The 25,432-nt window shown below is 44.4% G+C and overlaps 1 protein-coding gene across 1 annotated transcript; it reads left to right on the top strand.

Annotated features, from left to right (window-relative positions):
* The first annotated feature begins 1,934 nt into the window (after positions 1 to 1,934).
* Positions 1,935 to 6,275, top strand: LOC105704559 (mucin-21). The gene is given in 4 exon segments (XM_064380560.1): positions 1,935 to 1,995; positions 4,230 to 5,776; positions 6,098 to 6,159; positions 6,161 to 6,275. Coding segments are annotated over 4 exon segments (1,785 nt in total).
* The last annotated feature ends 19,157 nt before the right edge of the window (positions 6,276 to 25,432 follow it).

The raw sequence follows: 25,432 nt of genomic DNA, 5'->3' as shown, positions 1-25,432 counted from the left end.
CACACACCTGAGCCTCTGGAACTTCCTATCGCTGCCACTGGGCAAACTCACCTCTGAGGCTTTCCCAGAACAACCTTAACCCTATCTATATCTCCATCTCACTCATTCAGAGCTCCTTCATGTCTTCAGCCACCTCCTGTTTACCAGCTTCCTTCTAACAGAACTTGCCTGTCAGGAAAGCATGTTCGCCTACAAATAAACTGAGAGATTGCGTCTTCCAGGAAGCTTTTTGTCATTAATGGGGGAAAATGGAGACAACTCATGTTGGTCATTGCTATGGCTGGGATGGTTGTTAGGCCCTGCCAAGTATCATGCTGAAATTTGATCCCCAATATTGAAGGTGGAGCCTGGTGGGAGGAGGTTGGGTGGTTGAAACACATCCTCATGAACAACTCTGTGCCATTCTCAAACCAGTGATTTCTCATTCTTAGTTCCCACATGAACTGGTTTTTGAAAAGATCCTGTCACCTCCTCCAGCTTCCTCTCTCTCTCACTACATGATCTGTACAAACTGTGTTCCCTTCTCCTTCCACCATGAGTAGAAGCTTTTTGAAACCCTCATGAGCACAGATGTTGGTGTCACGCTTCTCATACAGCCTACAGAACTGTAAGCCAAATAAACCTCTTTTCTCTATGTCACCCAAAGTCAGGGATTCCTTTATAGCAACACCAATGGACTAAGACAGAAAATACAGATAGTACATTGGAACCCCATCAGCCTGGTCACAAGATGCCATCTCAGATCTCCCCAAATCCTCTACTCATTTGGGTTTCTTCACTCACGTTCATTTAGCTGACCATGTGTCCTTTCTGTTGGTCAAGTGTCCAGACCAAACTCAAGGCTCCTACAGGAATTGGACTGTTGATCCCCCCCATCAGACTTATGTCCTGATATGGCACTGTGCCTCTCCCTGTGGTGTGTACTCTCCTGAGAGATGCTACTTTGAAGTGATGTGAAGGCAAATCAGAAGGATCTCAGGGTGGAAAGACTCCTATAGAGCCCTCTCAAGACAAAAACAAAACAGAGGGGAACTCCTATGGTTGAGGGTCAGAAGGAGGCCCTACCTTCCTTCACCTGCTATGGGTCTGACAGGGGGCATATTCAATACTCTCCCATGCCCTCAGTTCCCATGCCCCAGATACTCCAAAAATGTTTTCATTATCTCTCTTCATTATGTTCCTTCAACGTGCATTGTTGAGTGCCGACTGCATACTCAGCAACACTCCATTTGTCTTCTGCTCATAATCCAGGAGCCCAGATTCCTAGTTACTGGTCTCTTTTGGGTCCCCTATGATTGTCTGCTGCAGAGATGTGAGGTCCCACCCTCTTGGCTCACCTCATTAGGGCTTCTTTCATGTTAAAGCAGGCTCACAGGACTTCCCGACCAGAAAACAAATTTTTGAGCTAGAACAGGTTTCTAACCCGATCCTTGCTTCAAAGGGTGGGTCCCTTCCACTCTAAAATCTTGATCTCCTTATCCCATTCTACTTCCTGTTGCAACCCGGCCCAGCACCCTGCCTAGTGTGATCATGTCATTCTCCCTTCTCACCTTCCTCTTGACCCCTGCTGTATTCCTTCCCAGGCTTGGTATCATTCTGTCACCTGCCTGTAGTTGGCAGACTGTCAGGTCAACTGCCCCACCTCTCCCCAGGCCATATGAAGCTATAAAGGCCTCTGCATCCCTTTCACAAGAGAGAAAGAGGCAACTACATTGCCTGGAGGAAGCCTAAGGAGGCCAGGCACCCAGCTGCCCACCCCCAAGCCCAAGGTTCTTCCCAGGAAGACAAACGTGGGAGACCCACACTCCTGGAAGCATCAGCCTTTATCTTTTCACCTTGAAGTCTCCTTTCTCAAGAATCCTCTGCTCTTTGCTCTCTAAAGTCTTGGCACATCTAGGATCCAGGCATCTTGCTTTCCAGCCACAAGGAGACAGATGAAGATGCAGAAAGGAAATGTTCTCCTTGCACTTTGGCTACTATTGCTTTTAGAAGCTGGTGAGTGATTTTATTTAAAAGCGGGTGGTCTGAGAACTTTTGAGGAGTTGAGGGAGATGTGACCACTATTGAGACTAGCTCTGTTTCTCTTCTATAGAGTCAGGATCATCATTTTTACTCGAATCACTTCAGCCTAACAATGTATTTCATGTGGGAGGCAGTCAGACACAGTGGTTAAAATTGGGCTCTGGTCTCACATTGCCTACATCTGAATTACGGCTCCATCTATTAACTGTGTGCTTTGGGTCAGTTGCTTCTCTGTGCCTCAATTTCTGCATCTTTAAAATGGTAACAAACTGGCTGGGCGTGGTGGCTCATGCCTGTAATCCCAGCACTTTGGGAGGCTGAGGAGGGCAGATCATGAGGTCAAGAGATTGAGACCATCCTGTCCAACATGGTGAAACCCCGTCTCTACTAAAAACACAAAAAAATTAGCTGGGTGTGGTGGCATGTGCCTGTAGTCCCAGCTACTGGGGAAGCTGAGGCAGGAGAATTGCTTGAACCCAGGAGGCGGAGGTTGCAGTGAGCCGAGGTCATGCCACTGCACTCCAGCCTGGTGCCTGGTGATGGAGTGAGACTCTGTCTCAAAAAAAAAAAAAAAAAAAAAAGGTAACAACCTGTGTGATATGGTTGGGGTTTTAAATATTAAGAACAAGAAGAGTTGGCTGCTTTTAAAATATCACTCTCCTGGCAGGGCACAGTAGCTCATGCCAGTAATCCCAGAACTTTGGGAGGGTGAGGCAGGCAGATCACTGAGGTAAGAAGTTCAAGACCATCCTGGCCAACATGGCAAAACTCTATCTCTACTAAAAATACAAACATTAGTTGAGCGTGTTGGCTCACACCTGTAGTTCCAGCTACTTAGGAGGTTAAGGCAGGAGAATCATTTGAACCCAGGAGGCAGAGGTTGTAGTGAGCTGAGATGGTGCCACTGCACTTCAGCCTGGGTAACAGAGTAAGACTCTGTCTCAAAAAAAAATAAAATAGTAAAATAAGGTCAGGCACTGTGGCTCATGCCTGTAATCCCATCACTTTGGGAGGCCAAGGCAGGCAGATGTATTGAGGCCAGGAGTTTGAGACCAGAATGGCCAACAGGGTGAAACCCTATCTCTACTAAAAATAGAAAAATTAGCTGAGCATTGTGGCTCATGCCTGTAATCACAGCTACTCAGGAGGCTGAGGCAGAAGAATCACTTGAACCCGGGAGGCAGATGTTGCAGTGAGCCGAGATTGCTCCACTGCACTCCTGCCTGGATGGCAGAGCAAAACTCCATCTCAAGAATCAATCAGTAACAAAAAATGAAATAACATAAAATATTAGTCTTCCATATTCTGCAAAACTCTTTTTCCCTTCTACCCCTACACCTAATTCCACGTCAGCCTCCCATGTACAGGCTGGGGAAGTTGAATGCTTTCATCCTTCAGGGAAATAAAGTGCCAAAATTTGACACAACCTTAACTCCAGCCGAGCCTCCAGGAAGTTAAAAACCTTCCCTCTACATTTAGACCTTGGTGTACAGCCCTGAATCCTGGGAGCTCTTATGTATTTGAGCTACCTACAACTTGTTCTTCTCCAGCCTTGGCCATAGTGATCAAGGGCCCCTGGAGCTTTCATGCATATAGTCACCTGGCTTCTTGCTGAAGAGCAGATGCCTGGGCCCCATCTCAAACTCTTATTCATTTAGTCTGGAGTGATTTGCCTAAGAATCTTTTTGCCTAAGGATATTTTCAACATGCTCCCTTAAGTAATTCTGATATAGGTGTTTTCTGAATATCATTCTGAGAAATATTTTTCTAAGATGGAAGCAATACTACTTAAGAATAAATTGATCAATATATACTAGCTTCACCTAGTCCTATAATTATTTACAATACTTTTTATCTGTGTTGGATCTTGTATAGTAGAATACGGAATAAGCTTACCTACCAGTAAAACCAGTGATGTAACTCGGTGTTGGGGGTGCGTGAGTGACTTAGCTTAGTCCCTACAAGTGCAGATTCAGTAGCCTGGGTTCAGTTTCCTGTTCCACTACTCACTAGCTGGGTACACTTGGACCAGTGTCACCATTTTTTAAGCCTCAATTTCTTTTATTTCAGCTGGTGATACTAATAGCATCTATATTACAGGGCTGTGGTGAGAATTAAATAAAATTATTCACGCAATGAATTTAGCCAAGCAGTAAGCAGAAAGCATATATACACAATGTGTATTTGTCATTACATGATTTCTTCAGCAATAAATTCCAGTGAGACTAACACCTCTGCCAACACTGGATTCAGTGTGACCCCCAATGGGGCCAGCACAGGTACCAGCTCTGACTCCAGCACAGCCTCCAGTGGGGTCAGCACAGCCACCAACTCTGAGTCCAGCACAACCTCCAGTGGGGTCAGCACAGCCACCAGCTCTGACTCCAGCACAGCCTCCAGTGGGGCCAGCACAGCCACCAAATCTGAGTCCAGCACGACCTCCAGTGGGGCCAGCACAGCCACCAACTGTGAGTCCAGCATGACCTCCAGTGGAACCAGCACAGCCACCAACTCTGAGTCCAGTACAACATCCAGTGGGGCCAGCACAGCCACCAAATCTGAGTCCAGCACGACCTCCAGTGGAACCAGCACAGCCACCAACTCTGAGTCCAGTACAACATCCAGTGGGGTCAGCACAGCCACCAACTCTGAGTCTAGCACAACCTCCAGTGGAACCAGTACAGCCACCAACTCTGAGTCCAGTACAACATCCAGTGGGGTCAGCACAGCCACCAACTCTGAGTCCAGCACGACCTCCAGTGGAAGCAGCACAGCCACCAACTCTGAGTCCAGTACAACCTCCAGTGGGGTCAGCACAGCCACCAACTCTGAGACCAGTACAACCTCCAATGGGGTCAGCACAGCCACCAACTCTGAGTCTAGCACAACCTCCAGTGGAACCAGTACAGCCACCAACTCTGAGTCCAGTACAACATCCAGTGGAACCAGCACAGCCACCAACTCTGAGACCAGTACAACCTCCAGTGGGGTCAGCACAGCCACCAACTCTGAGACCAGTACAACCTCCAATGGGGTCAGCACAGCCACCAGCTCTGAGTCTAGCACAACCTCCAGTGGGGTCAGCACAGCCACCAGCTCTGAGTCCAGCACGACCTCCAGTGGGGCCAGCACAGCCACCAACTCTGAGTCTAGCACAACCTCCAGTGGAACCAGTACAGCCACCAACTCTGAGTCCAGTACAACATCCAGTGGGGTCAGCACAGTCACCAACTCTGAGTCCAGCACGACCTCCAGTGGAACCAGCACAGCCACCAACTCTGAGACCAGTACAACCTCCAATGGGGTCAGCACAGCCACCAACTCTGAGACCAGTACAACCTCCAATGGGGTCAGCACAGCCACCAGCTCTGAGTCTAGCACAACCTCCAGTGGAACCAGTACAGCCACCAACTCTGAGTCCAGTACAACATCCAGTGGAACCAGCACAGCCACCAACTCTGAGACCAGTACAACCTCCAGTGGGGTCAGCACAGCCACCAGCTCTGAGACCAGTACAACCTCCAGTGGGGTCAGCACAGCCACCAACTCTGGGTCCAGTGTGACCTCTGGAGGCTCTGGAACATCAGCTCTGACTGAAACGCACACAACTTCTGATAGAGTTAGCACAGGCGCTACTACTGCAGTGAGTGAGGCGAAGCCTGCTGGGTCCCTGGTGCCGTGGGAAATCTTCCTCATCACCCTGGTCTCGGTTGTGGCGGCCGTGGGGCTCTTTGTTGGGCTCTTCTTCTGTGTGGTGAGTAGCTAATATGTAGGAAAATGCCTGGGGGAGAGAGCAACAGAAGCACAAGGAAATGAGTGTGAATAGAAGGGGTCTCAAGTCCACGGTGGGGTGGATGGGGAGGAAGGGAGATCAGGGGAGAGTTACACAGAGAAATGGCAGGTCAGTGCAGAGGAAACTGGTGACCTGCGGGAAAGGGGGCCACAGAAAGGACTGGAGAGAGAAGAACTGGGTAAGGAGAATGATTGGAAGGGGAGAAGATTCCAGAAGATTTCCGTGGTGAAGGCTTGGGAGACAGGGGTGTGATTCTGAAACTATTGATTCTTCTTTTTCTAGGGCAACAGCCTGTCCCTGAGAAATGTCTTTAACACAGCTGTATAACACCCCTATGGCTACACACTCTGGAGGGAATCATGGAGCCCCCCACAGGACCAGGTGGAGCCCTGACTGGTTCTGGAGGAGACCAGTATCCTCAGTTGCCGTGGAGATGAGCGGGAGGTACAATGGGCCCTGAGCAGCCCCCGAAGAAACATTCTTCAGGAAGGAAGAGACCTGGGGACCCGAGACCTGCTTTCCTTCATTCACCCCAGGAGAGCCCTCCCAGCTTTGTTTGGGATCCTGGCAATCTTGAGGGAGACATTCCTCACCTCTCTTGCCTTTAGCAGACACTGGAAAGAGGATACCATATCTCTCATTTAGAAATAAATACATCTAACAAACATGACAAAGAGAAGCTGTGTGAGCCCCGGGGTGGGTGTCTCTAGTTCTGAGTTATAGGAGAAAACCTCCACACTGGAATCCATCTGGCATTCAGAATCTCCACAGTCAAATCCAGAGACCTTATGCTTACCTGTGTGTCTGCACTTTCTAATCCCTTTTGCTCCGGGCAAGATTCCCGAATCTCCCAGACACCCTGGTTGGCAAGAGAAGTGACTTGGGAGAGATGAGGAGGGAGGCCAGGATGCTATGGGCTCATGCATGATGCCTGTGGAACACGGTGATTAGGCTGTGGTATATGAAGAGCTGAGAGCAGGATGAGGGGGAGACGGTACAACTACCTGCTGTGTGTGTGTGTGTGTGTGTCAGGGAGGGGGGAATTCATTTGAAGTTGAGGTTTCCAAGGCATTGCCATGTGCTCTGGGCCTGACTACCCATCAGGGTGGAGGTGCGGATCTCCCTCAGAGTGCTCCCTTGGGGAGCAGAGAGACAGTGCTTCCTGGCTTCCCAAGGGAAACACTTTCTGGCTATTAGGGTGGAATCTTCCAGGAGGCTCTTGGCAAAGACCCTGAGATTCTCATAAACCCACTCCCAGAAGAGCTGCACATATCCCTTTAAGGAGTCCAGGGAAGAGGGTCCTCCAGGTCTTGGAAGACAGAGAGGAGCTGGGACAGGGCCCTCAGCAGAGAATTAGCAGTCTGTTGGTGGGTTCACTCCAACTCACAGCAGTAGAAACTGCTCCATCTTCCACCACTTATTGGGTTTCTCCGGTGTCAGCAAACCAGAGGGTTGGATCTTACCAGTGTGGCTATAAAAAACAGCCTGCTGCATGGCAACAGTGACACCATCTTGAAGTGACACCACCATCATGGTCATTTTTTTTTTTTAGATAGAGTCTTGCAGTGGTGCAATCATAGCTAATTGCAACCTTCAACTCCTGGGCTCAGGCAATCCTCCTGCCTCAATCTCCTGAGTTGGTTGTGTGCCACAATGTCTGGCTAATTTCTAAAAATTTTTTGTAGAGACAGGGCCTCATTTCGTTGCACAAGCTGATCTTGAACTCTTGGCCTCAAGTGATCCTCCTGCCTTGGCCTCCCAAATTGCTGAGATTACAGGTGTGAGCCACTGTACCTGGTCAGATGACCAATGTTTGACTCCTGCATACCAAGGTGTTCTGCATCAAGGCCTTAAAACAATGCCTGTAGCAGAATTAACCTCTCACAAAGATGCTAATCTAACCTCCCCAGCAGTCATGGGTTTCGGCAGGAAAGTCTGTGATGTGACCAGTTGCAGATGTTTTACCATAAAAGCTTACTCTCGAAGGGATATTTTTTGAGAGGGAGTGCGGGAATTCATCATCTTATAGCCACCTCAGACATCACTTCTGCTTGGAAGTGTCCATTAAATATTCCTCTGTGAGAAACTGGATTTGTCAGTCTCTTTTGCCCTCAGCCTGCAGGGATAGGTTTGTGTAGACCTGCTCATGGTGGAACATTTGGTGATCCAGCCGGGAGCTGAGAGAACCAGGAATGGGTAAGGAGAATGAAGTGTCTGCAAGGAAATCCCAGGGTGGCAGCCATGTCTGTGTAGGGTTGGATGGCACAGGGGTTTGATACCTGTGCACCTCTGTGTGAGCACAGAGAGGCCTGGAAAATGCCAGGTGGCCTAGAGCAGTTATTCACTGAAAGCTGCTAGTGCACTGGGGTAAGGAAGGGCGGCCCATAGCCGCTGCCATGGGTTGGCTGTATCTTTTGGCAATGAAGGTCAAGCCAGCAGCAGAAGCCAAAATTAAATGTCTAGAGAAGGAACTGCAACTAGAAAAGGACATGTAGACATGTACCTCTCCAGGTCTCTCCTCGCATCCAACTTAGCAAACAACATGGAACACGAGGAGACAAATATTGAAGCGTTAGGATGTAGATTTGTCCACCTAGGGAGAAAGACATGGACATGACCTAAAATCAGAGCTATCATAAGTAAGCACAATTGGGATATGAAAACTTGGAATCCCTGGGATTGTGAAGAAGAGGAAGACTGAGGACACAGAAGTCACAGGTGTGGAGGGGATGGGGATCGTTGGCAAGCTCGCTCCCTCACGAAAAGGAAAGCGAAACCTAATGACTGCAGCAAAACAGGGGTCAGCTGATATAGGAGACTCTCACTGTCAGGGAATCTACCGCTGCAGAACTCTGAGAGATCACTAAGACCTTTAAATGACTACCTAGGGAATCCCGGGCTGCTTAGATGGGGTCTGACTGTGGAACACAGGCATTGATGATATTTCCTTAAACACGAGAAGCAGAAAAAATGGGTAACATCACCACCCTCGCAGCACTGCCCCAGCATCTTTGTTAAGGCAAGGCAGACACAAGGGAGTCAGAGCTTATGGACTGGATCATTCTAGCTATGAGGGAGGCTTGGCCTGATGTGAGAAATTCGCCAGGAAAGATGACCTCATGGCAGTTAAAAGAAGAGGCCCGGGGGCTTCTCTAAGAATTAGAAATGAGCCAAGTCATCTATGTTTGGGTTTTTACAGGACTTAAAACAGTTTTTCCTGCGGGGATGAAAACTAAATTGCTGCAGGGTGCACCAGGAGAATGGCACGGCCATTTGCTGACTTTATTGAATCCTCCAAATGGGACAAGATGTATATCATGTGGGAAGGCCGGGCACTGTGGCTCACACCTGTAATCCCAGCAATTTGTGAGGCTGAAGCAGGCAGATCACTTGAGGTCAGGAGTTGAAGACCACCCTGGACAACATGGAGAAACCCCATCTCTACTAAAAACACATTAATCAGCTGGGTGGTGTGTGCCTGTAAGCCCAGCTACTTGGGGGGCTGAGGTAGGAGAATTGCTTGAACTCAGGTGGTGGAGGTTGCAGTCAGCTGAGATGGTGCCACTGCACTCCAGAATGGGCAACAGAGTGTCTCTGTCTCAAAAAAAAAAAGGGGTGAGGGGGTGGGCACAGTGGCTCATGCCTCTAATCCCAGCACTTTTGGAGGCCAAGGCAGGCAAATGATCTGGGTGAGAAGGTCTTTAATACAACTAGGTATTGGGAAAGCTTCCCCTGCCCCATATGTGGTGTTTATTTTTTCTATCCCAGAAAACATTTTAGGCATGGGTGTTCTGTTAGGAAAGACTTTGCAAACTTCAGTGGAAAAATTCAGATAGAAGGTGCATGTAGTGAAGACTGTTCTTGGGAGAGAGGCGAAATGGGAGCCCAAGCAACTTCCTGCCCCTACATGGGTTGTCAACATTAAACAGTTCACATTGTCCAGGGAGTGTGCTGAAATAAGTGCAGTTATTATCCTCCCAATAAGCACAACAATTATCAGCCCAGCCCAAAGCCCATGGAAGGGTCTTGTCTTTGTTCTTGCTCCCGTCTTTCCTTTCTTAGTTTTGTTATCTTGTTGGCGTTATGTCAACACTGGAGCTTTCACTGTCCTGCAGTAATGGCTTTTCTTTTTTTAACTTTTATTTTAAGTTCAGGGTTCATGTGCAGGTTTGTTATATAGATAAATGTGTGTCATGGGTTTTTTTTGTATAGGTTATTTCGTCACCCAGCTATTTAGCCTAGTACCCATTAGTTACTTTTCCTGATCCTCTCCCTCCTCCCACCCTCCACCCTCTGACAGGCCCAGTGTGTTTTGCTCCCCTCTATGTGTTCATGTTTTCTCATTATTTAGCTCCGACTTATAAGCAAGACCATGTGGTATTGTTTTTCTGTTCCTGCATTAGTTTGCTAATGATAATAGCCTCCAGCTCCATCTATGTCCCTGCAAAGGACACAATCTCATTTATTTATGGCTGCGTAGTATTCCATGATGTATATATACCACATTTTCTTTATCCAGTCTATCATTGATGGGCATTTAGGTTTATTTTATGTCTTTGCTATTGTGAATACCGCTGAAATGAACATACACACATGTGTTTTTATAACAGAATGATTTATATTCCTTTGGGTATATACCCAGTAATGAAATTGCTGGGTCAAATGTTATCTGTCTTCGTCTTTGAGGAGTCACCGTAAGGCTGGTCACCTTGCTGGGAGCTCGGACATACCCCTTCCCTCTCCAGAAGCTCAGGCATGCCCACACTCCCTCCATCTCCAGAAACTTGGACATGCTCAACCCCCTCACACAGCCTAGCCCTCCCTTAAGGAGCCCCGCCAAAATGCAAAAGAAGTCTTGTTAATCTACCCAATAGCATTCGAGTCTTAGCTACCCAATAGCAGTCAAGTCTTGTAAATGTACCCAATAGCATTCAAACCCTGCCTACCTGCCAATAGCAAGCTTGCCTGCTCCCTATAAAAGCCCACGTCTGAGAGGAGTCCATGCGACTTCTCCAGCCCCTCCTGTCGGACCGCGGAACCTTGCCTGGGAGCTGAATAAACTCATGTTGGATCTTCTTGTGCTGGCCTCAGTTTCTTCATTTTAAACTCGGCAAGAACCCAAGGACCCTTGCAGTCACCACAGTGTCTTCCACAATGGCTGAACTGTTGTATCCTATCTCCATTGGCTGGAGCTGGACTGCACGATCCAGACTGATCCTGATTGGCTAAAAACTTAAAACTTTCCTAAATAGGAAAATTCCTGATGGAGAACAAAGAAAGGAAGGGTGTTGTTAATGGAAAACTAGGAGAATAATAACATTTTGAAATAAGAAATGGACATAGGCTGTAAGCCAGGACATGCCGGGGCATGTTCGGACATGTCTGAGCAGGCTATAGGCCAGAACAAAGAACTTGGTTAAAGTACAAGGACATAGAATGTACTTATTCCCTTACTATACTTAACAGCTACAGAGGGCTTAACAAAGAATTGTTAGCAATAAGCAAGAAAGCTTGAAGGAAGATAGTTTTTAAAATAAACTATTATTTCAAACACTTATTATTTATTTTTTAACCAAAAGGGAAACTTTGAAGAGGAGCTTTTTACTTTTCACAATTCCCCCTGATTTTACAGTTTTTCCTCTTCAACATCCTTAACATGTCTTGGCTCAGTTGTTCTCCTTGATTCTTTAAAAGAACGAGCTTCTCTGAATATGCTTGAGGAGAGTTAAGGGAGGTTTTAGTAAGTGTTGTCTCTTTGTGTCTTTTCACCAGCCCATGATGCACGGTATGACAAAACACTTGACAAGAACAAAAACATCTACCACGGGCATGAGAGAGGTAAGAATTGAGGTTATGACATATTCCATTCACTGAATCATTTTTCTAGCCACCCTGTGAAGGGGTCATTCACTCCTGAGTTTGTGGCTAACTCCTTGGACAGAGCAGTTAGCCCCTGCAATGCCTTTGTTTTACTTCCATCAGAGGAGGTATTATTTGGGACAAAGGTGCAACATTGAGCTTTTTTTTTGAAATGGAGTTTCGCTCTTGTTACCCAGGCTGGAGTGCAATGGCCTCCACCTCAACCTCTGCCTCCTGGGTTCAGGCAATTCTCCTGCCTCAGCCTCCTGAGTAGCTGGGATTACAGGCACGCATCAACATGCCCAGCTAATTTTTTGTATTTTTAGTAGAGACGGGGTTTCACCATGTTGACCAGGATGGTCTTGATCTCTTGACCTAGTGATCCACCCCGCTCAGCCTCCCAAAGTGCTGGGATTACAGGCGTGAGCCACTGTGCCCGGCCAACATTGAGCTTTAATCATGACACAAACTCCTCATCTTTCTGCTAATATCATGTGTAAGGCTATCCTGTTTTCCCAAGCCGTCTGCCTAGTAACCCGTAATTGCTCAGCTATTCCTTTAATAGCATCTCTAGTTTAGTTAATAAACTGCTATTGGTTGTAATAAATGTAAGTTATCCAATCTACATTTTTATTAACAGTCACCAACCAAAATATGGACTCAAATCCTGCAGCTATTTGATCTCGGTTTTAAATTTATCTGGTACTCCTTGTGGGACTCCAAATGCATCTAAATAAACATGAGAGTCGAAAGACCTATAAGGGGCTTCCCTTGCTTTACAATGTTGTATTTTTCCCCTCTCTGGGTGATGAAATGCCAGGGTGAAAGGGATAGCCAATTGGACTAGAGCACAAGTGCCACTCCAGTTACTTGACAGAGTGTCCAGTAAAGGTCCACCATAATACCACCACACATCTGCTTGGGGATGAACAGGGCTGACTGATAGGTAAGCTCTTGCAAAGTCTTAAGCTCACTGCATCCTTTCAGATCTCCAAGGAATGCTAAGTTTCCTCCTTGTTGTGAGAGACATGAAGTGAACTTAATGTCGGGAGATGGAAGTTGGATAACCCTCGGGGGCTGACCCACAGGGTGTCCAACTTTGGGATATAGCAGAGAGAGAGCTTGACACGACTTGTTACCCCAGGCTGTGGAATGCTGGTAAAGTTCTACCATATGGCCCATGCCTGGTCAGCTGAAGGATATCCTAGTGGAAAGGATATGACCTGGGCCTCTAGTCTGCCATGCACATAAGCATAACAATTGCTTTTGTTTAAAGTGTGGATGGAATATTTGATCCATTTTAACTAGGCATTCGCATCTTGATATCCTGCCTCAATTGCCAAAGTTTGTTTTAGGTCTTTAACTTCTGCAATAGCTACCTTGGTCTTGTCATTAGATGGAGAAGGAACAACTGTTTCATTGTGAGAGGTTTTGGAAGAAGGCTTAGGGGAAGGTGTAGGTGGTAGGGGATCAATGAAATGTGTTTTAAAGGATCCAATAAGGTCTGTGTAAGGCCGGTTGCCTCGTTGGGAGCTCTGATGCACACCCCCACTTCTTTTTCAAAAGCTCGGACAAGCCCGGACAAGCTCGGGCAAGCTCAGACATGCTCGGGCATGTTCCCTTCTCCCATGCACGCACAGCCTGACCTTCCCTTAAAGAGCCCAGTATGCAAACAAGGTGCTGTAACCATAGCCTCTTGTTAACCAATAGCGGTCAAGCCCTATTGACCAATAGCAGCCTAGTCTTAACAACCAATAGCAGCCAAGTCTTAACAACCAATAGCAGCTGAGTAATTCCAACCAACAACAAGTCAAGTCCTAGGTCAAGGCTTGTAACTTACCCAATAGCAGTCCTGCTCTCCCTCAACCAAGCGAGGTGTTTCACTCCCTATAAAACCCCACGTCTGAGAGGAGTCTGCGCAACTTCTCCGGCCCCTCCTGTCGGACCGCAGAACCTCACCCGGAAGCCTGAATAAACCCTTTGCATTGGATTTTCTTGTGCTGGCCTCAGTTTCTTCCTTTTAAATACGGCAAGAACCCAAGAACAAACCTTACAGTCTGTTTCTGAAACCCCAGCCTCTATACCATAAACCTGGCTTAGAGAAGGGGGAGAAATTTGAGAGTCTGAGATAATAACCTGTATTGGATTGCACTGGTTTAGCTGACAGTTAGGGAAGCTGTTCCTTTAGTAAAATGAATGTATGGTTTTAGGAAATTACAATGACCGGTAGGGGCAGTTCATCTTGCTCTTTAGTGGTCCACAGAACATTGAATCAACTGCAGCATAAAAGCTCTATATCGGGCAGGCAAGACTCCCAGTTGATAATGGGGTCGGTCTTCATCAAAAGACTAATGATCCCAATTCACCGATGTCCAGTCTGAGAAGAGCCAGGAAGGATAGGCGTACTTTTCTGAAGTGGAGAGCTGTCTTTGACTTGGCAAGTCTCCACAGGGTCTACCGAGGCAAACATCAAATGTAATAGTTTGAGGTGAAATTGACTTGATTACATGAATAACTAGGTGGTCAGCAATAGAGTGAGGAAAGAAGAAGGAGTAATAGAATAGATGAAAGAAAAATTAAATTTTTCTTAGCTTTAGTTTGGTAGGGTTTTCCCTTGGGACTATGGCCCATGACTCTGGAGAGGGCAGCACTTTCTTGACTCTGGTGTAATGGGTCCATCCTCTCTCTCTGCTGTCTGGACTGTGGTTTTAGTAGTTAGGAGTGCTAAAAGTAGGGTTCTTCCCAGGCTGGCTCGAGCTTCTCCTTTTCCAGCTTTTGATGAGGACGTGATCCCCAGGTTGATGCTGATTCACTGAGAACTTCAGGGGTGGTGCCTGTGGTAAGAGATTTTAGTTTTCAGAGAAGAGAAAGTAGAAGACAGACCAAGTGTATAATTTTAAAGAAATTGATCTTTTTTTTCAAAGGTAGGAATGTCAGCAGTGGGTTGTAAATAGGGCAATCTGTAGAGCATCTCCTAAGGAGAAAGACTAATATCTTTCCATGGGGCAGTTCAGATTCTCAACAGGGCAATAGAAAGGCACTTGATCCATAGTAACTGAGTCTCCAGAACCAATTTGGTTAAGTGGTTCTTTAAAGTCTGATTGATTCTTTCTATGCCCCCTTATGAAGGTGGGTGCCAGGGAGTATGGTATTCCCATCTAATGTCTAATGTTTGGGATAGTTTTTTAATGATGTGTGCAGTGAAATGAGTTCCACTGTCTGAGTCAATATTTTCCATTAGTCCAAACATGGGTACTATATTTTAATTAGGTCCTTGACTACATTATTGGCTGTTGCATTTGAAAAGGGAATAGCTTCAGCCCAGTGAGTGTGGTGATCTACTACCACTAGTAAGTATTTTAGATGACCTATTGGAGGCATTTTGGTATAATCAGCTTGGATATTTTGGAAAGGCCTTATCCTGGATTTCTTCCCCCAAGAGGTGGTTTTCTAACGGTCTATTAGTCTTTTTACATGCTAGGCAACTATTTGCAACCTCTCTTGCCAAAGTATAAATTCCTGTACACTCATAAACTCTGAGGATTGCATCACATAGGGCTTGGGGTCCCCAATGGGTCCCTTGATGCAGCTGGAAAAAGAGCTCCCTCATAAGGGGTTTTGGTAACATTTTTTTCTGGTCTGGCAATATCCATTTTCCTTCTGAATTCTCTTTAGCACCTATTTTTATTAGTTTTTAGGCCAAAGAAAGCTAAACACCATTTTATATTTGACAGTGCTTCCTGTATGGTTTTATACCAGATAAGCTAAATTTTACCTTCATATATTAGTGTGCTATTAATTTTAAACTCAATTTTAATAAAACCCTTGTAGACATATTTATCCAATTTTAATGTCTGACTATAAGGTAAGATTTTTATAGGCTCCTTTTTTTTTTTTTTTTGAGATGGAATTTCCCACTGTCGCCCAGGCTGGAGTGCAATGGTATGATCTCAGCTCACTGCAACCTCCGACTCCCGGGTTCACATAATTCTCCTGCCTCAGCCTCCTGAGTAGCTGGGATTACAGGTGCATACCACCACACCTGGCTAATTGTTTGTATTTTTAGTAGGCCAGACTGGTCTCAAACTCTTGACCTCATGATCTGCCCACCTCAGTCTCCCAAAGTGCTGGGATTACAGGCATGAGTCACCACACCCAGCCTTTTTTTTTTTTTTTTTTGTCAAAGATGATAACAGTTTTTTCCCAAAGCAAACTTCCTTCCTGTCTGTGGACTATACTGCCTAAGGCCATGAGATGAGAAGTTAGGATAATATAGGATAATACATGGTACACTGTTAACTTTTAGCAAACTTTACTTTTGTTGAAAACCTTGTAAGTTTGGGATTTTAATTATATGATAGGTGTAGAGCCTAGAACCTAGACGGAAGTACAGATAAGGTCTGGCTTATTTTAGCATTTAACTCCATATGTCCCAGGTTTTACCTAGCTGTAAAGTAGGCCAGTTGCACAGCTAAGAAATGGTAGCCTGTTTGGCTTTCTGATCTGCTAAGTTATTCCCTCGACTTTCAAAAGAAAGGCTTTTCTGTTGTCTGGGGACATGGACAACGGCTATTTCTTTTGGCAACTGAAGGTTATTTAATACTTGGGTAGTTAATTCCTTGTGGACCAGGCCTTGGCCTTTGCTATTAATAAGACCTCACTGAATCCAAATTTTTCCAAAGACGTGAGCTACCCTGAAGTCATACTGAGAATCAGTATAGATGGTTCCTTCCTTCCTGGTTCTGCAAGTACTTTAAGGTTTGGCTGAGTTCAAACAGCTCACAAGTTCAGGCAGACCCATTGTTAGGCAAATTTCCTGACTCTATTTCTTCTAGAGTTTTTCCATCAATTACTGAATACTGATTATGTCTTTTTTCTCCCCTGCTCAATCACCCAGAAGGAACAACCTACAGATAAGCGTCCTCCCGTCCTAAAGGGAGTTTCTCCTAAGTCTGGTCGGACCTTTGTATGATAATCAGTTAAATCTGAACATGTATGCTCTCTCTTCAGATTTAGATCCCTTGTTAGGAAACCTGCTGAGTTAAATGAATTATCAGTGGTTAATATTAAATCATCTCTTTCTAACAGAATAGCCTCATACTTTAAGATTGTTGAGTCAGTAAGCTACCTTTTTGCCTCCTGACCTGGTGAGGTGTGCTCAGAATGAGGTTTCCTCCAAAGTTATTTTTCTACTTTCTTCTGTTAGCAAAGCAGTTTCCACTCCAGGTTGAATGCATTTGGGCCATCCATGGGTTACTGGGTTAAGGATTTTATATAGGACGACTGAGGATTGCCAGTGACCTCTGTGCTTTTGGGTGAGTACTTCTAAGGCTGTGCCCTTGTTTACACTGACAAAAAGATGGAATGGCTGCTTAAGGAGGGTAAAGCTAGGACAGAGGCAGTTACTAATAGATGTTTTAGCCTTTCCACCTGTTGAATTTCTGGTAATTGCCAAATGAGGGGGTTTGGCCTGTCTTGCGTAAGGTTTTTGTGTAAGGGTTTTGTTTCTAGGACAGAAGAGTCTATCCATAGACGACAGTATCTGACTAATCCTAAAATTTTCTAAGTTCTTGTTTAGTCTCAAGCATAGGCAAGGGTATGATGCCTTTAATCCATTCAAGCTCAATCTTCTGTTTACCTTTGCTAATTAAATGACTTGTTCTAATTTTTGACTAAGTTTGGATACTCCATAAATGCTTGGGGTAAGACTGTCCATCAGTTTTGCTGTTTTCAACCAGAGTGAGGGTCTTCTCACTCAAAGGCAAATAGGTCCTGGCTGACCTCTGCTAATGGACAAGTCCAGAGACATCTTTTAAATCTATTACTGCAAACCACTGGTGGCTGTATGGGATCCTACTGATAATAGTATAAGGACTGGGAACAACAGGGTATGTAGTTTGGACTATCTCATTAATAGCTCTAAGGTCTTGCACTGACCGGTATGACCCATCTGGCATCTTTACAGGCAGTATTGGAGTGTTATAGGGAGGCATACAGGGTTTAAGAAGCCCATCACAAAGAAGACCTTTAATTATAGGTTTTAATTTTACCCTGTCTTCTAAAGGAATAGGGTATTGCTTTCTCTTTACTATTTCCCTAGTTTTTTTTTTTTTTTTTTTTTTTAACATGAATCAGAGGAATCTGTAGCTTTCCTTGATTCTCATCTTTTACCCATACCTTGGGATGACTGCAGTTTTTGTCTGAAATGATGAGCAAGTTTAGGGAGGGGAGGAATTCTCCATGATTGATTTGGAGGCTTAAGCCTAATTTTAACATTCCATTTCTTCTCAATAGATTTGTCCCTGCTTCTGGAACTCACAGAAATTTGATATTAGATGATCAGTTTTTATATTTTACTCCTGTCTCCTCCAAGATTTTTGTTTTAAACCTTTCTCCTTTTACCCCTAAAATAAAAAGTTCTTCTTGTGAACAAGTTACACTGGATGGAAGATACAAACTGAGGAGTGAGCTGCTTCTGAATTGATTAAAGAGGTAATAACCTGAAGTTTAGGTCCCACTTCTAAATTTACAAAGGGCTTAAGTCTGAAAAAATAGAGCCCTTGACATCCCTAGTCTTCTTCAAAAGCTATAGTGGGATGACTTCTTTCTTTTCTCATTCAGGACACTGTCTTTTAAAGTGACCTAGTTTTCCACATTTGAAACATTCATTTTATCACCCCCACCCCACTTTTTTTTCCCTTGAGTCTTCTGGTGTTACTCTTTCATACCCTTTATATTGCCTGGAGAGTGAGGGTTTAGGTTCTTCATAGGTTCTGGCCCCCTGGGTACTTTGTTGTATGGGGGACAGCAGAATTTTTGCTTTCTGCTTTTGTTTTTTCTTCATCTCTTTTTATATATACTTTTCATGCTTCTCTTAGAAGCTCTTCTATAGGCCTATCTTTTGTAATTTCTTGTTAATATCTGGCCAACTATTAGTTACAAAATGAAGCTTCAATATCCCTCATTTGAGGGGGGTCTTCTAATTCTAGTCTTGTTACTGTTGCTAGATTTATCCTTTTGATCTCTTAACTTACTTGGCGTATTTCCCATCTTGATGGTTTTGGGGTGAGGCTCAATTTCCTTTTCTGGGAATTTCTTGCCTTTTGGAATGAGACTCAATTTCCCTTACTGGAAATTTCTCACCTTTCCTACTACTGGAGGTTTGTGTGAGGCTCAATCCCTCCCCCTCCAATGAAAATTTCTTGCCTCTTTTTAACCTCCAAGATATCCCGACCAAGGAATAGAAATGGAAAAGCCATGCATGTGGCTTTTCTTGCCTTGGCATGTCCCAACCACCAAGGAAATACTTTGCCACTTTTGTGATGTTTCTTACCTTGGTCTATGCACAGAGTTACCTGGTCACTGTAGTATGAGATGATCTTTTCCCCCTAAGTTGCTGGTTGGTCTATTTCTTCCCGCATTGCTGAGAGTCCGGGTTTATTAGTCAAACCAGGTGGGTCTTGATTCCTTACCCCTGAGGCCACTGCAACAAGGCAGCAGAGCATGCCTCCTCACAAGAGAGGACCAGGACTCTATTCCCCAGAGGAGAATGGGAATCTCAGGTGGGTCCTCCAATTTGTTGGAAGCAAATCCTTGTTCCTCAGTGCCAAAAAGAAGAACTAGTGCTTAAAGAATTTTCTCAGTAAGGTAGTTTTACTTTCTGCAGAAAGGGTGCTTCTTGGAAGTCTGATTATCACAAGAGCACACCAAACAAAGAAAAGCAGAGGTTTTTATCCCTGATTCATTGGGTCCTTACTGCTGTGTTCTATTTCCATTGGTTGGAGCTGGAATGCACAATCTACATTGATCCCAATTGGCTAAAAACTTAAAACGTTCCTAAACAGGTAAATGTGCAATTGAGAACAAAAAAAGGAAGGGGGTTGTTTACAGGAAACTAGGAGAATAATACATTTCCAAATAAGGAAGAGGCATGGGCTGTAAGCCGGGAAATGCCTGGGCATGTTCGGACATGTCTGAGCAGGCTATAGGCCAGAACAAATAACTTGGTTAAAGTACAAAGACATAGAATGTACTTATTCCCTTACTATGTTTAATAGCTACATATGGCTTAACAAAAAGTTAATAGCAAAAAGCAAGAAAGCCTGAAGGAAGTTAGTTTTTAAATGAAATTATTATTTCTAACACTTATTATTTATTTTTTAACAAAAAGGGAAACTTTGAAGAGGAACTTTTTACTTTTCACATTAGGAAGGCTGTTTTCACCAAGAAACAAATAAATGAGAGGAAGAGAGTCCAAAATATCACACACACACACACACACACAAGATTCGATAAGAAAATAGACAATATCGAAAAGTGAAAATTTATGAGATTTGATAATCCATAAAGTTTTAATGATAAAGAAGAAAAGGCTTTAACTACTAATATATATATATTTCTCTTTTAGAAGGATCTTTCTTTACCCCTGAAATAGAGGTATTTATAACCTCTACGACCACAGCCTTGGCCTTGGTCCGTACCTGGACTCAGTCCTGGGCTCTGGGATGTTCCATAGCCTGGGAAATGCACTCATTCATGGAAGGGGACTTGAGATAGGACATACAGGAACACATGGCTTTGGACATGGAGCCCACTCCATGAGCTGAGCCACAGCCATGGAGATGGCTGTGGAGTGAATCATGGTGGGTGTTATGGACTTGGAGGAGGCTACAGCAATAACCATGAAATGCAGCACAGAGGAGGTCACCAAGGAAAAGGAGAGTATGGACATAGACTGGATAATGGAAGGTGCTATGGAAAAGAAAATCTTGGGGAAGAAGGGGAATCATGGAAGAGAAGGTAGTGACCATAAAGTAAGTCAGGATGGACTTCCCTGAGGTCTCCAAGGAATGGCCAGAGTAATGATCATGATCAAGATCAAGAAAAGAACCAGAGAAAAGAGCACAGGTGGTTTGGTCAATGGGACAGCCAGAAAAATAGGGAGCTGTTCTGGAGGAGAACTGCGGCCTCAACAGGTTTGGGTGTGAGCTCACATGAAAATGTCACCTGAGCTTAACCATGGTTCCAACTCTTGTGGGGAGGGGGGATCACAATGATCAACCTCAGAACAATTTCTCTTTGATCTCTCAACACACAAGTCATAACTCTTTAGGCTTTGGGTTTCTATTGTTTCCTCAGGATGCAACCTGACCAGCAAGAAGAAGAATAATGTTATCACAGCTTATAATAATGGAGAGGTGAAAATTTTCCCCTGAGAATTTGTAATTACACGACTTTCTTCATTTAGATTTGTAACTTCATACTGTACAAACTGAGTAGATCAGAAAACCATCTTAGACCCACTCAGTGCCCTCCAGCTGTCCTTTATCTTTGGGAAGAGTCTCTCTCCCTACTTTTTTGCCTCTTTCAAATGCTATGTGATAGTAAGAAGAAATCTACTGGGACAGTGCTACAAATTAAAATCTCAAAATACACATACCGTCTATGTATGTATGTCTGTCTTTTTATTTTCCCTTTGTCCTTTATTATTGGATGCTTATTAAGTGCCAAACACTATGCTAGTGCCTGTAAATACATCACCATTTATTTCTCAAAAATATTCAATGACAAGTTAAACTTCTGACTATATAATGGGCTAGGTGCCCTGACTGAAAATACACTGAAAAGCTAAGTTATGGACTTCAAAATTTTCTTAAAGGCATCAGTGAATTGGCATGAAAGTGTGAAATGCTAAAATTAAAAACTAAGTAGGACCCAGGAGATAAGGGAAGTACTGAAGCCAACTTTTGCCAAACCCAAAGAACTTACACTTCGAGTATTACAGCCTCAGTTGGATCAGTCCAAGGTCAAGGGTGGGGAGGAATCACATAAATCTACAGCTTTCAGTGAGAATGTAAACTAAAAATAAACCTGCTCCTCCTCTAAGGAAATGTAAGCAAAATTACCTGTCTCTAAATTTGGTGCAAAGGGGTGTACTGGAAAATATCACTTCAGAAATAAATTGTAACCACAACAACCAACAACACCTTACTTACACAGTTTGTAGCCATAAAACATGCAATCTAGGTAATTCAGAAGAGTGCAATCCTATAGTTTAATTTAAAATAATCCTCAAATTATACAGCATATATATGTATCAAAACATTAAATTGTACCCTTTAAGTATATACAATAACAATGAGTTAAAATTTTTTTTAATTAAAGATATAATAATAAATAAAATAATCCTCAAAGGGTAATATTTCCATATGCCTGGAAAAAACATGCAAATTCTCTGTGAAAGATCATACCTTAATCTGTAATACCATAATTTTGGGAGGCCGAGGCAGTAAGATTGCCTGAGCCAAGGAGGTTGAGGCCACAGTGAGCTATGCTAGTGCCACTGAAGCCTTGACCTCGACAGATAACATTCTGAAAAATAAGTTTATAGTCATGATTCTCAAAGCGCAAGTGAAAACAGACACCGTGAGTGAAAACCAACAAGGAGGAAAACAAAACCAAAAAACTAGACAGCAGTATCAGATCCACAAAGATTTTAGGTATTGAAATTATTAAATACAGGTTATAAGGTAATCAGGCTTAAACATATGTCATGGCTTTATTTTTAATTTTGTTTAATTTTTACCTTTTGTGGTACATAGTAGGTGTATATATTTATGGGGTATATGAGATGTTTTGATACAGGTATGCAGTGTGAAATAAGCACATCGAGGAGAATGAGGTATCCATCCCCTCAAGCACTTATTCTTTGAGTTACAAAAAATCCAATTAAACTCTTTATGTTATTTTAATATATACAATTAAGTTGTTACCCTGTTGTGCTATAAAGGGTAGGTCTTAATCATTCTAATTCATTCATGTTTAAAAATTAATTTAAATCATTTAATTAATTTATTCATTACCTATCTCTACCTCCCCCAACCCTCCCACTACCCTTCCCAGCCTCTGGTAATCATCCTTCTAGTCTCTATATTCATGAGTTCAATTGTTTTGATTTTTATATCCTGCAAATAAATGAGAACATGCAATGTTTCTCTTTCTGTCTGGCTTATTTCACTTGACATGATAATCTCCATTTCCATCCATGTTGTTGCAAATGACTGGATCTCATTATTTCTTTATGGCTGAATGGTGCTCCACTGTGTGTATGTGCCACATTTTCTTTTCCTTTCTTGGCTCACTGCAACCTGCCTCAGCCTCCTTAGTAGCTGGGATTACCGGTGCCCACCACCACACCTGGCTATTTTTAGTATGTTTAGTATAGACAGGGTTTCACCATGTTGGTCAGTCTCGTCTTGAACTCCCGACCTCGTGATCCGCCCACCTCAGCCTCCCAAAGTGCTGGAATTACAGGCATGAGCCACCATGCCCAGGCTGTACTGTTTTTTTTCTATTCATTCACCCATTAACAGACACTTAATGGGGGGTCCCAAATCTTAGCTATTGCAAACAGTGCTACAGCAAACATAGGAATGAAGATATCTCTCTGATATAATGAATTCCTTTCTTCTGGGTACATACCCAGTAGTGGGATTGCTGGATCATGTATGGCTTTATGGTTGTCTGCTGGGAGATGGGTAATAAGAATAAAAATGTTCTGAGCTCTTTGTATTATTTTGACAGTGAGTAAAGATATTAATTACATTAGGCTCTGATAAGTATGCATGCTACAATTTCCAGATATCCTCTAAAAGGTGAGATTTGGACCTGAATCTAGGATCTCTGTTTCTAAATAATTTGGGAGAAAGAAAATTCTTAGAGTGCTATTGGCTTTTCAGCTACAGAGGAGGATTGCTGTGAGTCTGGGACCTAACCTGTCACTGAGCGTTCCCACACACCTGAGCTTCTGGAACTTCCTATCTCTGCCACCGGGAAAACTCACTTCTGAGGCTTTCCCAGGACAACCTTAACCCTATCTATGTCTCCGTCTCACTCATTCAGAACTCCTTCATGTCTTCAGTCACCTCCTGTTTACCAGCTTCCTTCTAACAGAACTTGCCTGTCAGGAAAGCGTGTTCGCCTACAAATAAACTGAGAGATTGCGTCTTCCAGGAATCTTATCATCATTGCTGGGGAAAATGGAGACAACTCAAGTTGGTCATTGCTATGGTTTGGATATGGTTGTAAGGCCCTGCCAAGTCTCATGTTAAAATTTGATCCCCAATTTTGGAGGTAGAGCCTGGTGGGAGGAGGTTGGGTGGTTGAAACACATCCCTCGTGAACAACTCTGTGCCATTCTCAAACCAGTGATTTCTCATTCTTAGTTCCCACAAGAACTGGTTGTTGAAATGATCTGGTCACCTCCTCTATTCCTTCTCTCCAGCCTCCTCTCTCCCTCTCTCGCTATATGATCTGTACAAACCAGCTCCCCTTCTCCTTCCACCATGAGAAGAAGCTTTTTGAAACCCTCATGAGCACAGATGTTGGTGCCACACTTCTCATACAGCCTACAGAACTGTGAGCCAAATAAACCTCTTTTCTTTATGTCACCCAAAGTCAGGGATTCCTTTATAGCAACACCAATGGACTAAGACAGAAAATACAGATGGTACATTGGAACCCCATCAGCCTGGTCACAAGATGCCATCTCAGATCTCCCCAAACCCTCTGCTCATTTGGGACTCTTCACTCACGCTCATTTGACTGATATGTGACTATATGTGCTTTCTGCTGGCCATGTCCAAGTGTCCAGACCAAACTCAAGGCTCCTACGGGAACTGGACTGTTGATCCCCCCCATCAGACTTATGTCCTGATATGGCACTGTGCCTCTCCCTGTGGTGTGTACTCTCCTGAGAGATGCTGCCTTGGAACTGGTGTGAAGGCATATCAGAAGGATCTCAGGGTGGAAAGACTCCTATAGAGCCCTCTCAAGACAAAAACAAAACAGAGGGGAATTCCTATGGTTGAGGGTCAGAAGGAGGCCCTACTTTCCTTCACCTGCTATGGGTCTGACAGGGGGCATATTCAATACTCTCCCATGCCCTCAGTTCCCATGCCCCAGAGACTCCAAAAATGTTTTCATTATCTCTCTTCATTATGTTCCTTCAGTGTGCATTGTTGAGTGCCTACTGCATACTCAGCAACACTCCGTTTGTCTTCTGCTCATAATCCAGGAGCCCAGATTCCTAGTTACTGGTCTCTTTTGGGTCCCCTGTGATTGTCTGCTGCAGAGATGTGAGGTCCCACCTCCTCGGCTCACCTCATTAGGGCTTCTTTCATGTTAAAGCAGGCTCACAGGACTTCCCGACCAGAAAACAAATTCTTGAGCTAGAACAGGTTTCTAACCCGATCCTTGCTTCAAAGGGTGGGTCCTTTCCACTCTAAAACCTTGATCTCCTTATCCCATTCTACTTCCTGTTGCAACCCAGCCCAGCACCCTGCCTAGTGTGATCATGTCATTCTCTCTTCTCACCTTCCTCTTGACCCCTGCTGTATTCCTTCCCAGGCTTGGTATCATTCTGTCACCTGCCTGTAGTTGGCAGACTGTCAGGTCAACTGCCCCACCTCTCCCCAGGCCATATGAAGCTATAAAGGCCTCTGCATCCCTTTCACAAGAGAGAAAGAGGCAACTACATTGCCTGGAGGAAGCCTAAGGAGGCCAGGCACCCAGCTGCCCACCCCCAAGCCCAAGGTTCTTCCCAGGAAGACAAACGTGGGAGACCCACACTCCTGGAAGCATCAGCCTTTATCTTTTCACCTCGAAGTCTCCTTTCTCAAGAATCCTCTGCTCTTTGCGCTCTAAAGTCTTGGCACATCTAGGACCCAGGCATCTTGCTTTCCAGCCACAAGGAGACAG

This window comes from Aotus nancymaae, unplaced genomic scaffold, assembly GCF_030222135.1.
Source record: "Aotus nancymaae isolate 86718 unplaced genomic scaffold, 86718_ANA_hifiasm-v0.15.2.pri h1tg000027l, whole genome shotgun sequence".
Taxonomy (NCBI): domain Eukaryota; kingdom Metazoa; phylum Chordata; class Mammalia; order Primates; family Aotidae; genus Aotus; species Aotus nancymaae.
This window is presented reverse-complemented; position numbering and strand designations above follow the sequence as displayed.